Raw genomic sequence first — 12947 nt, 5'->3', positions numbered from 1 at the left:
TACTATTTTCATTCCAAACGTGAGGTATATAATTCTAGCTGAAGGCTACACCTTAACTCTCTCAGCTTAAAAACATTAAGGAGGTGTTTGGTTTGGCAAATAGGAGTATTAAATGCCCAAAAACAAACCTTTTCTCATGTTTGGTTTGGTGAATACCATTTCATTGGGGCCTCCATTAATGAGTCCGGCCCGCCTCTTTTGTGCCCATTTCATTAGATAATTTATCTCCCAAAATTGGGAAGAAACGTTTTCTGCCCAAAAATTTTCCACTCATTAGAAAACTTAAATGACTCATTTCTCCTCATCTTCTTCAACCTCCCTTTCTCTACACTTTTTTGCCTGCTGCCGCTGCCTGCTCTCCTCTCGTCTTATCTCCGCTGAATATCAATTAGCATCGGCTTGTTCTAGGACCTCGAGTTAAATACCCACGACGACCAAGGTTATCTTCCACCTGCGTATTCTTCCTCTCATCAATTGGCATCGTTTTCTTCTTCTCGTCTTCTCTCCGCTGAATCATCAATTTCGTGAGTGAAGAGTGAAGCCCACAAGTTTATCTTGTGGGTTTTGATAAAACAGTTTCAGATTTGTATCAAATTAAGCCCTAACTTGTGATTCAGATTACAAACTACAATTACTGCAATTCAATAGCTCTTTTACTGAATTTCGAAATTGTATATGTGAATTACCTAATTGCAGTTGTGCTTTTGTGCAAATGCAGATATGGTTCGACCACAAAAACAATAGACAAACAACATAACCTAGAAATATTTTTCGAGAGCTCGGAAGCGCTCAACCTTCTCTAAGTATCCGGCTCCTCAACCAATTTATTGCAACGGTTAGATGAGGATAAAATTGGAAATAAGAAAAATACATGAGGATATTTTTGGTATTACAAGCTATTCTTAATTGCGTAAAATACAAACCAAACATCTGAATTTTAACTATAGAAAACATTGAAGTCAAACCAAACAATAGATATATTTCTCTCTTACCATGAAAAGGGAATCACTAACAAGAGCAATCCCTTTTCTTGAGAAACCATAAAGGCCAAACCAAACCACTCCTAATATGAGTTCTCAAAAAAGTTGTTATCAGTAAATTTGCACATAGAAACAGGATTTCCGATCCTCACAATATTAATTTCAATTTATTATAAATACGAACTTACTACATAAAACAAAAACGAGGCAGCGATTAGCCTTTCTTTTATGATAGCCAAATTGAACGGACGAGAGAATGGGGGATGCGACAAACATATAAATAATTCCACACTCAGATTAATTAATTATTACGCCTCAGTGCTTGATTACTGTCACAACAGCGTCATTTTTGTTTACGAAAATCTGATTATAGGATTACCAAATCTTTGTAAATATTCTAATATCATAATCTTACAATATTATTTCACAAACCCTCCTAGCTATTTAAAGCCGAGTTGGAGGTTATTTTCGGTGACTTTCACCGGCGTTCGACTAGTCCTCTATTACGTTAGGTTAGCCCTACGGACGAAAAATCAATGCCCTAGAGCTAGGGCGTGGATTAATCGGTTAACTGATCGTTGGCCGTCTATTGCGCGGCGAGCGATCAGCTAGCTGATTTTTTCTTTTTTTAAAATTGTTATACATACTCTATATTTACAATTTATTGCACTTTATTTTTTTAATATTTGATAAACACCAATAATTAAAATGGATTAATCGTATTTGTCAATTTATTTGCTCGGCTAGGGCATTGGCTAGCCTATTGCTATGCTGTTGTTTGGCTAGGATAGTGGCTAGACTATAGGAAGAACATATAAAATGACAAAATTAGACTATTTTTCATGGACGAATGAAGTATATAAAATAGGATCCGCCTCCTGCTAAACTTTTATCACCCACTCTCTACATTTCGCAAGAATCATACCCAATCAAATTTGGCCTCCTGCTAAACTTTTATCACCTACTCTCTACTACATTTCGTAAGACTCATACCCAATCTGATTTGGCCTTGTATCAATGAATGAAAGGAGTACAAATAAGTCTTCATGTGTAGACCCCACACCACATCTATCCTTTTTCTATTTATGTATCATCTCACACACACACACACTCATAGGCATAGCAATGCATAGTCTTTTCTTCCATCTTTTTTCCTAACATTCCATTTCCAATACCCAAATTAATGATCGTAAACAAATGGGTAATTACAAATTCAGATTCTCCAACATGATCCCAAACGCCTGGTTCCACAAGCTCAAGAACATGAACAACAACACCAAAACCTTAAACCTCTCCAAACACAAAGACTCATCACTGCATTCACCGGAATTCACCAATTCCAACCAGCGAAAGTCTTACTACTTCACTAGAGGCCTCGCCCTTGTCCAGCCAAGCCGGCCAACACAACCCCGCCAATTCTCCACCTCTGTTCCGACCGCCGACAACTCCTCGGAATGTACGAACTCTAGGAGTTCATTATCCGAGCCTGATTCTATACTGACAGAATACAGTTCGGATTCGGATAGGGGTGGGGATCCTCTGCTGTCCAATTTTGCACTGCAGCCCCGGCTTTCATTTTATTTATTTATATATTTATCCATTTTTTTTATTTTTGTATTAGGAACAGCAGGGGCTGCTGTGCAAAGTTGCATTGCCGAGGACCCTGGCAAATGTGGGCCCGGCAAAAGCGACGTTCAGTGCCGCCGCCTCCCGCCGATCATCACGAGGAAGGCGGCGCCGTCTGCCAGCCCGGTGAGGAGGCAGCCGTCGGGAATAAAGCTCCGAGTGAATTCATCGCCGCGGCTGGCGGTTCACGGGCGGCGTCGGAGCATGGTGGTGTTGAAGGCGTCGAAGGATCCGCGGCGAGATTTTAGAGAATCGATGGTGGAGATGATTTCGCAGTACAACATCAGAGAGTCGAATGATCTAGAAGAATTGCTTGCTTGCTATCTGCTGCTCAATTCCGACGACCATCATCACCTTATTATTAATGTCTTCAAACAGATTTGGTTTGATTTTATTCATCTTCGCCTCCAATAATTTTAATCACTTTTATTTATGTATTATATTTACATATCACTTATTTAAAATATTTGTAATCCCTGTTTTAAATGAAGCGTGATTGAAGGATTATGGATACATTGGACGAGGACTTGCTGTGCTGACTCTCATCTCATTAATATATGCAGTTAATTAAAAACCAAATATATTACTCCCCATCTCATAAATCTACACGGATTCACCTGACTTATACTCTACCTAAACGAAATAGTTTATAATAATAGTAGTACCTTTTATTTTAAATTATTAAATTTCATCGGATCTCCATTACAAGTCTCATTTATGACCGACACAAATTTTAAGAAATTATTTAATTATGTAAATGAAATTAATAGAAAAAAGTTAGTGGAATGTGGGTTGTACTTTACATATTAATTTTATAAGTAATAAAATATGAGTTGAGTAAGTTAGTGAAATGTTGAATCCACTAGCCAAACATAATAAAAGTGAAATGAGGCTTCAAATGGGTACTGGACAAAAATAACAAAATGAGACTTTTAATGGGGACCACCGAACCGGGGGAATAACAGTTTAGGGAGAACGACTCCAAACCCTCAATATATGTATGTTAGGTGTAATTAGATTCATAAAATAAATTATAAATCACCAAAAGTATTACTTTTTCAAGTATGCAGACGTGTTCAATGTAGCAGAAAAGATAGTGAACCCACGGGGAAGAGATTAAGAAGTTTTAAACTTGAAACGAGACAAAACAGGTTGAGAAACTAAAACTCGAAAGTAACGCAGTAAAGAGACTACTAATTTGTTTCGGTAGCAACTATCATGTTTCAAATATAATGATTGAGTTTCAAAATTATTAGTGATCCCACGTTGTCTTATGTTCACATGCATTTGATTACTTGTAGGGGATTGGTACACCTATGATAAGTTGATCATGTCAGCTAGGATTTATGCATACAATTAGCATCTAACCTGATTCAACGATCTATCCCCAAGAACGATAAGCTCTCTCACTTCTAGTTCTTATAGTTTCCAAAGTACGCAATGCTGCTAAATCAAAGTTAAAGAGACATTGAATTTTAGGCAAGTTCTAGTTATATTAATGCTCCAAAGCAAAATAACATAGATTACATCAAGAATATTTGAATTGAACTAAAAAACTCATGAAAACTTAAGTCGTTCAGTATAGGAAAACATGTTTTAAGTTACCTACTATAAACTAGAAGTAATCCCAAGCTCTATCCACTCATGATGAATAATAAAAAAATCAATAGCTAAGTACTCCTATATCATAATGAACAAGGCTTAGGTGGATAAAGCTTCAATTTTTCTCCCCTTCTTCAAAGATGACATTCCAAACTATATTTTTCTCTTTAAATTGAGTTAGCAGTCGCCAAAAGTTATGTTGGGAGTTATGCCCAAGCCTAGCTATTAAAATAGCTAGGGCACATAAGCACATACACATTTTGTTTGACCGGGTGTCTTTTTGGCTCATAAAATGTTCGACTTTCTCATTTTCTCTTACTTGCGACATGCATAAAGCGGCTGACCAGTGTGTTTTGTCGTCTCATAAACGTTCGACTCGTAATTCTTTGGAATACGTACTCTTTGTGAAGTGGTCATAACTTTCTCTACTAGAAATGCTTGAACCCGATGTGTTTTTGGATACTTAAAATGATACTCTCTCCTTCCTAGCCTAAGCGAGACGTTTTATTTTTCATATTTTTTTTAAAAAATGGAGTAATTAATAGTTAGAGTAAAGAGAACGTAAAGTAAGAAGGAATATATTGTAGAGGAGAGTCTTATATACATTATTCTCTTTCTTATTTTACTTTCTCTCAATTTTACTATTTATTATTCCCCCCATCCCATAGAAATTGGTCATTTAGGGTTGACACGAGTTTTAATGTATAATTGGTAAAGTATGAGAGAATGAGAAAAGTAGTTGAAATTATGTAGTGGCTGGTGGGGTCAGAGTAGAGCTGCCCAAGGTTTACCGAACCGGCGGTTAAAATCGAAAACGTAACCGGCGGTTACAGTTCCGAACCGAAACCGCAAAAAATATGCCGAACCGAAACCGTGAATTTTAGAACCGTGGTTCGGTTCAGGTTCCAAATTTTTTGAACCGAACCGCCGGTTCCGGACGGTTCCAAACCGGCGATTTTACGGTTCCGAACCGCCAATGCAATGATAAATTTAAACATAGTTAATCCGTATATTAAAACTATACTCCATTAAATAAAACATTGCTGAATGATCCGGTATATGAGTTTTATACTCTTATATAAATAACTTTCATTTTTAGATTTGGTAATATCCATAGAAACAATAATGTGGGACAAAATTTTGTAGCAAAAATAACTTTATAATACTATTTGGTAAAATTGGATGGTAATTTGGAAAACATAAGAGAAAAGATAATAAAATAAAAATAACTAAATTACAAGATGGAGTCTATGGAGTATGGTTTATGGTAATAACTTTATAATACTATTTTCGATTTTATTAATTAACACATTTTTTTACGTATGGAATCTATGGAGTATGGATAATTATTAATAAATATTTATCCAATATTTTTTAATAAACTCAGAAGAATTGATTACTTTAAATATAATATAATACTCAAATTAACATTGGTTAATGTTGTAATCTTCAAAATTGATTAGTTGAGTCTTCAAAATTGATTGGTTGACGATGGGCGATGGCTGCACTATTCAAAATTGATTGCACAAAACACCATTTATTTTATTTTTATTTATTTATTTATTCTTAAATGTTGATTTTAAATTCAAATTGGATCTCATTTCTCTCTATTTTTATCTATATTAAATACTCTCTCTATCCTTACTTACACTCACCTCATTTTAGTGTTAACAAGAATTTCTCTCTTCAATCTCTCAATTTAAACTATCCATTTCCTTGTTCCAACAATTTATTTTATAATTTCAAACTATATGGCAAAAAAAAAAATTAAGGGAAAAAACTGTGAAATCGCTTGAAACCGAACCTAAAAACGAAACCGTCCGAAAACCGGCGGTTCCGGAACCGAAAAACGAAACCACCGGTTTTCGAACCGAAACCGAAACCGTGAAACAGCCTCACGGTTCGGTTCCGGTTCTATATTTCCCAAAATCGGAACCGGTGGTTCCGAACCGAAACCGCCGGTTCATGAACCGTGGGCAGGTCTAGGTCAGAGAGAAGGGGGAAAATGTTATCATAAATGCGTAGGATTATTTCTTGGGACGGGCAAAAAATGAAATATGACATTTCTATGAGATGGAGGGAGTATTATTTTTCCAAAACAGGTGCAAAAATGAAACGTCTCATTTAGATTTGACAGAGGGAGTATGTATTTGTCTATATTTTTGGATACCTAGAATGATTTATAAAAGTATTTAAATATTCTTCATTATGACTTGGGGGCATTTAAGTATTTAAGTCTGAAAAATATATTAAAAAAGTGTAAAGAGAAAAAAAAAGTGATTATATAAAAATTCAGATATCACCTATGATATTCTTCATTATGGACTTAATTATGATTTATTCATAATTATAATTTATGAACTCATAATAAACACACAACTATGATTTAGCCAAATTGAAATTGCCATATATTCCAGGTAAATGCTAATTATCAAATAATTTGTGTGGCCGCATGATTTTTTTGATCAAATCCTTCTTATATCTTTTAGAGGGAGTAGGTCGGTAAATTTTTTATCTAAACCTATTGTAAAATTTGTTTCTAAATTAGTGTGCCTATTATATTACTATTATTTATTCCATGATTTAATTTTAAAAATTGCAACTTGATACGGTACGTGGCATTCTCTACTATCCTTTGCAATTTCAATTTTAAAGGATAGTTTACTGAATTATATCTTAAATTCTGTAAATATAGTACTAAGATTTATTAACATTTTACATGTATACTAAGAGCGTATATTAAGGGCGTGTTTGATAAGTTAGTAATACTAGAGAATTATATAGGAACATTTTTAATTATTTGATATCATAGTTAAGCTTAACTCAAACCTCAATATAAGACAAGGGCCCTATCAAATTTTACCAAAATTATAACTTTAATCATGTTTATATAACCTACCAATTTGTCAAGTTAAGTCATGTTATATAATATACACTATACAAATTTAGATAATTTCTTTTCAGTCAAACAACAACGAAAAAATCATATATTTGCATATATTGACATAAAACCCGTATTTCTTATCTTGATTTACATATCTTCTCATATCCCATCTTTTTATCAAACGAGTCCTAAGGGCGTGTTTGATAAGTTAGTAATACAAAGGTAGAGAATTATATATGGACATTTCTAATTGTTTGATATCATAGTTAAGCTTAACTCAAACCCTAATATAAGACAAGGGCCCTATCAAATTTTACCAAAATTATAACTTTAATCATATTTATGTAATCCACTAATTTATCAAGTTAAGCCATGTTATATAATATACACTATACAAATTTAGATAATTTCTTTTCAATAAAAAAAAATTATATATTTGCATATATTAAGATAAAGCCCGTATTTTGTTTACTTCAAAATAAAACAGAATTCAAATTTTAATAATCAGGTAACAAATTATAAATCAATAAAAATTGCGTGGATAAGAATCATCTAATATGCACTTGGCTTTCTTCCTTTTCTTTAATCAATTGATAAAAAAATCCCAAAGTAGTTGTGTTAACTTTAATGTAAAACAATTCCCACTTGTGTCAATTATTTGAAACTACAATCCACCCTTTTGTTTACTTCAAAAATGTTATATCCCATTCGTGTTTTTGTATGGTGACATAATGATTAGGCGACCCCTAATGCTGTCCTTCAAATATATAGAGCCTTTAATTAAAGGGAAATGCTATGTGGTCATTATGGCCAGTAATAAATTGGTTAAGTAGCATAAAAAAATTGATTTACTTAAAATTTTCAGTTTAGTAATTGTTGATTTTACTTGTATACCCTTTTTATAATTAGAAGAGAAATTGGTGGACTTTTCTCTTCTTCTCCCCTCTTAATATTATTCTCCCGCCAGCATTTCCATGAAATGGAGCCAATTTTATTGTCATGATGATTTGCGCATAAAATCCCTTATTTACAATAACTAATTTATCATATGAGTTTAGCTTCATGTCAAGTAAGTGTTGATTTTTTATGAGTATTTCTGATCAACCCGATGGACTCATGGCTACAGCAGAGCATATTGTATATGAGTATTTCTCAAAGCAATACACAAGATAAAGCCAATAATTTGAAGAAAAACTAAGTCTCAGACCAAAACTAAGACCTGACGTCTCCTACGTGGAACCTTTTCTGTTTTCAGCTGGATCTTTAAAGTTTAAACCGAACAGATTTCGGCCTTCCTTTCCGAATGACATAACTGGGTGTCTCAATTGAATTAATTTCTATTGCTTGAGGAGATAACCATGGGCGGACGCGGAAATAAATATCAATAGGGGCTATAATTTATAAAATTTTATTTCAAAGTATTTCTTAGGTGATTTAGATTATTTATAGGGGCTTTTACACATAATTTACATTAAATTTGAATAAATTTTAACAAAATTTAATAGAAAAAAGTTGAAAAAATAATTTTAATGAGGGCTTAAGCCCCTCCCTACTACTACTTGGGTCCGCCCATGGAGATAACAGCACCAAGTTTGCTGGCAATATGTCTATTTGTGACCACAAATCAATAGACAGAAGCAGTTTGATTGTTTTTGAAGAATCGAGGTTGCAGATATGGTGTTGCAGAAATGAATATATGGCTTAGAGCATCCACAGTGGGGGAGCCGCGGCTCTCGGCCCGGGCTTGGGCAGCCCGCGGCCCCCCACTACTGAGGCGAGGGCAGCCCGCGGCTCGGGGGGGTGGACGAGAGAGAGCCGAGCGCTCGGCCAGGCCGAGGCTCTTGGGCAGGCGGCTCGGCCCGCCACTGCAAGGGCCGAGAGCCGCGGCCTGCCCACCGAATTTCCATTTTTTTTAAAAAAAAAATTCAAAAATTATATTTATAAATACTATATTCATTCCATTTTTTTATCTTCCTCCATTCTAATCCCTAAAAATTTCTACCATTTTCAAAGTCTACAAAATGCAAGGTGGAGATGATTCTCCCGGCTATGGAGAATCGGGATTTGCCGCATTTTCGTCTTCCCAACCGTGGAGATCGAGTCCGACCCCCCCTCCAACGAACCTGTGGAGTCCACAATCGCCGCCGCCGTGGCAACAGACACCCCAACTCCGGGGTCAGTCCTCCTCTCAGCCGCAGAGGAACGTGGGTCGTCCCCAATCGGGGTTCGGCGACTACCGGCCCTATATGGACGCGATAAACAACCCTTCTCAGCAATTCCAATCTTCCCAATTCCAATACACCCAATCCCCTCTATCTGAATCTGATAGATTCACGTGGGAACAGTTGATGGGAACACCACCAGAGACTCCGGTGTCCGGTACTCAAGGCGGTCGCGGGCGAAATCAAGGCGTTGGGGGGCGAAACGGCGACGGAGGTGGGCGAAATGGCGGAAATGGTGGGGGGCGAAGCGGCGGCGGTGGTCGAACCGCCGGCCGCCGTGGAGAGCAGAGCACCGGAGGAGGTGGCGGCCGAAGTGGTCGGCGAGGCGGCGGTGGCGGCGGCGGCGGTGGCGGCGGCAGTGGCGGTGGAAACCGGCGGTCGACCTACTATAGCAATGAAGAATCCATTGCTGTAGCCAGAGCCTGGTATGCGGTCACGACCGATTCTATAGTCGGTACGGATCAGACCGACGTTTGCTTTTGGAATCGCGTTCTCGATGTGTACAACGAATTCAAACCAGATGGGAGCGTCGAGCGTACAGCTAGCCAGGTCCGGAAGAAGTTCGGAAGGATTACTAAAGCGTTGAAGAGGTTCAGTGGCATATACGAGACCCAACTCCGCCTTGCTGAGAGCGGCCGCACCGAAGCCGACGTACGAGCGTTGTCGTATCAGTTGTTCAATACTGAATCGTGGCCGAAGTTTACCTACTGGGACGAATACCTCGTTCTGCGTGACTGCCCGAAATTCAGGGTCCTCATCGACAAAGATCCTGTCTCTGGGCCGAAGCGGACTAGACTGGGCGTCGCCGGCAACTACAGCAGTAGTAGTGACTCACGCGCCTTCGACCTGAACGATGATGCTTCGGAGGAGGAGCCCCCCTCCAGACTCTCTCGGCGCTCACGTCCGCAGGGCCAGCGTGCCGCAATCCGGGAATCTAGAACCGGCTCTCAGTTCTCCGCTGCGACCTCTACAGCGATGCCCGCAACACCGCGGGCGGCTTTGGCTCATACCCTAGAGGTGCAGATGATGAAGCAACTTCAGGATAATTTGGCCTTGTACGAGAAGTCAACTGATCCGGAGACCAAGAGGTTCTACTACGACCTCATTATTCGACTGAGGTCGAAGTTGGGATGGTCCGAAGGGTCGCAGTCGGGCGGTGCCAGCGGCAGTGGGGTCGGTGCAAGTGGCAGTGGCGGCGGTGGAGGCGGTGCCGATGATGTGATGGATGACGATGACGACACCGAGTAGTCGGGCGGTGTGCGTCTTTTTTTTTTTGTATTTAAGACATTGTCGTTGTATAATTTTACCCTATCTATAATACTACGACAATCTGGTTTCAAATGTTTTTAGTATTTTTTAAAGTATGCATTTTTTTTAATTATGCATTTTTTACTTATTACATGCATATAATTTTTATTCTAGCAATATTAAAATATACCAAAAATGTATAAAAACAATTTTAATTGTTGAAATAGAAAAAAAAATGGTAGCCCGGAGGGCCACCATTGTGGTGGCCAAGTCTTGAGGGCAAGGGCCAAGTTTCTTGGGCATGCCCAAGAAATGGTGGCTTGGACATGCCCAAGAGGGCCACCATTGTGGATGCCCTTAAAGCATTGGAAACTAGAAACAGGAGGAAGAGGAAGAAGATGTATTGGGAGTTGGGCCCATACTTACTATTCTCTTTTTCCAACTACTGCAATTTTTTTTTAATTATTTCAATTTTAACAACTTACGCCATATAGCATACTCTAATAAGTAAAATTTACATTTACAAATAAACATGAGTCATGGCATAAGTTAAAAAATAATGCTAATAGACCTTATAACATTAATCGTTTATATTTTACTATAATTTAAGAATAAACTGATTAATTATATAAGGTAAAAATTTGTTACTAACTTTTAATTAAGCATTGATTATATACGACTTTTTATTCATGGAATTTATAATTTTACCTTAAAATTTTAAACCGAAACATGTTGTTTGAGGCAAGTTGTAATTCTCAAGCCACGTATTTTGACACCGCTTTTGAGTAGGAAAAAAGTTTCCAACGACGATGATATTCTCGACGACATTGTTACTTTAGTGTGGATAATGCAACGACGGTAACTAATTAAAATTTTATTTGAAAAATAACAATAAAGATCATCATATAATCAAACAAATACATGAATTTTAAAATCAAATTATTCAATCGAATATAAATTGGTTTGATATTTAATTGAAGCTATATTCGGCTGAATAAATTTCAATAGTGCTTACTTTCACTTAAATATAAGACACAACTAAATTATTCAATTGAATTGAAAAACAATTGAACAATTCAATACTGTTTAGATTCACTCGATTATAAGATTTAATAAACAATCCAACTAAACTTGAGTTAATTGAATATTACTATCAATTGAAGCATTGAACAATTCAATAATGCTTCGATTCACTTGATTATAAGATGTAACTATATAATTCAATTAAATAGTTGATTGAACATAGAATCAATTGAGCAATTTAAAAGTACTTAGATCCACTTAATTGTAATATGTAACTAACAATTCAATCGAACTTAGAGTTAACTAAACATAGAATCAATTAAGCAATTCAATAATACTTAGATTCACTTTTTTATAAGATGTAATTATAGAATTTAATTGAGCATTTGAATCTAAAATTTACCCTAATTGCCCAACCACAACTGAATATAAAATATAAAAGGTAGATGAATCAATTTGATACACTCCAGAATTTTTATTAATACTACTACTCAATTTAATTGAGTCTTAGAGCAAAATCGAATGATCAATTGTGTTTAGATTCAGTTATATATTATATGTGAATTTTAGGTTAAATTGGATAATTTATTCTTTTTTAAATTTGAATTAAAGTTATACATTAGTCGCTATTCAATTGTTCATTTATATCTAAAATTCAACTTAATTGTTCAATTAAATTTAAATAATAGTATACAAAAAGTAGTAGATTGATTTGTTCAATTATCATTTTCATTAGAATTGACTTTCTTTAATTGAGTTTATTAATACACTTATCGTATAAATTTTTCTTTTTAAACTTTATAACTAAGATTCATTATAGTATAATTTAAATTTATAAATAGATTTGTTAATCTATAATTTAATTTTATAAAATTAAGAAAGTAAAATGTTACTACTAAAATGGCATTTGTCGTACCATCAGTCCATCACTATTCACTAACATGTACAGTAGTATAATCTTACAAGAGATGATAGATTACACTCTCATTAAGTAAAGTAATTAAATCTGCTATTAAGGAGTAATTAATGCATTTAAATTTGAAATTTGAAAGTGGCTGACTTCTCAATAATCGATGGAGGGAAACAAAAAGACTGAAAACGGGAGAAGGATATTTAAGTACTTTTAATTTTTTGATATCAGCAAACTGACTAAATTAATCCTGTGTGACTGGCCATATTAATATGGCCATTTAGCATCACTCTTAATTAAATAAGGATAGTAAACTATTTATATAAACATCACTCATAAATCACAGCTTTGATTTCCTAAATTGATCAACAAACATGTATACTATAAAAGAAAGAGCCTTACTGCATTAACTATTTTATATTTTAATTACTAAACATAATTTTATGGAATTT

At 35.8% G+C, this 12947-nt stretch overlaps 2 protein-coding genes across 2 annotated transcripts; both read left to right on the top strand.

The window, feature by feature from the left end:
• Positions 1–2107: 2107 nt before the first annotated feature.
• Positions 2108–3129, top strand: LOC125197480 (transcription repressor OFP1-like). The gene is made up of 2 exons (XM_048096231.1): positions 2108–2508; positions 2602–3129. Exons 1-2 carry the CDS (start codon positions 2178–2180, stop codon positions 3018–3020), a joined length of 750 nt encoding a protein of 249 aa, XP_047952188.1. The 5' UTR covers positions 2108–2177; the 3' UTR covers positions 3021–3129.
• Positions 3130–9113: 5984 nt separating this feature from the next.
• LOC125194690 (keratin, type I cytoskeletal 10-like) lies at positions 9114–10562 on the top strand. The gene has a single exon (XM_048092933.1). It carries the CDS (start codon positions 9114–9116, stop codon positions 10560–10562), a length of 1449 nt encoding a protein of 482 aa, XP_047948890.1.
• The last annotated feature ends 2385 nt before the right edge of the window (positions 10563–12947 follow it).

The sequence above is a fragment of the Salvia hispanica genome, chromosome 6 (genome assembly GCF_023119035.1).
Source record: "Salvia hispanica cultivar TCC Black 2014 chromosome 6, UniMelb_Shisp_WGS_1.0, whole genome shotgun sequence".
In the NCBI taxonomy this organism is placed as follows: Eukaryota; Viridiplantae; Streptophyta; class Magnoliopsida; order Lamiales; family Lamiaceae; genus Salvia; species Salvia hispanica.
The sequence above is the reverse complement of the archived record's forward strand: the minus strand, read 5'-3'. Positions and strand labels throughout refer to the sequence as shown.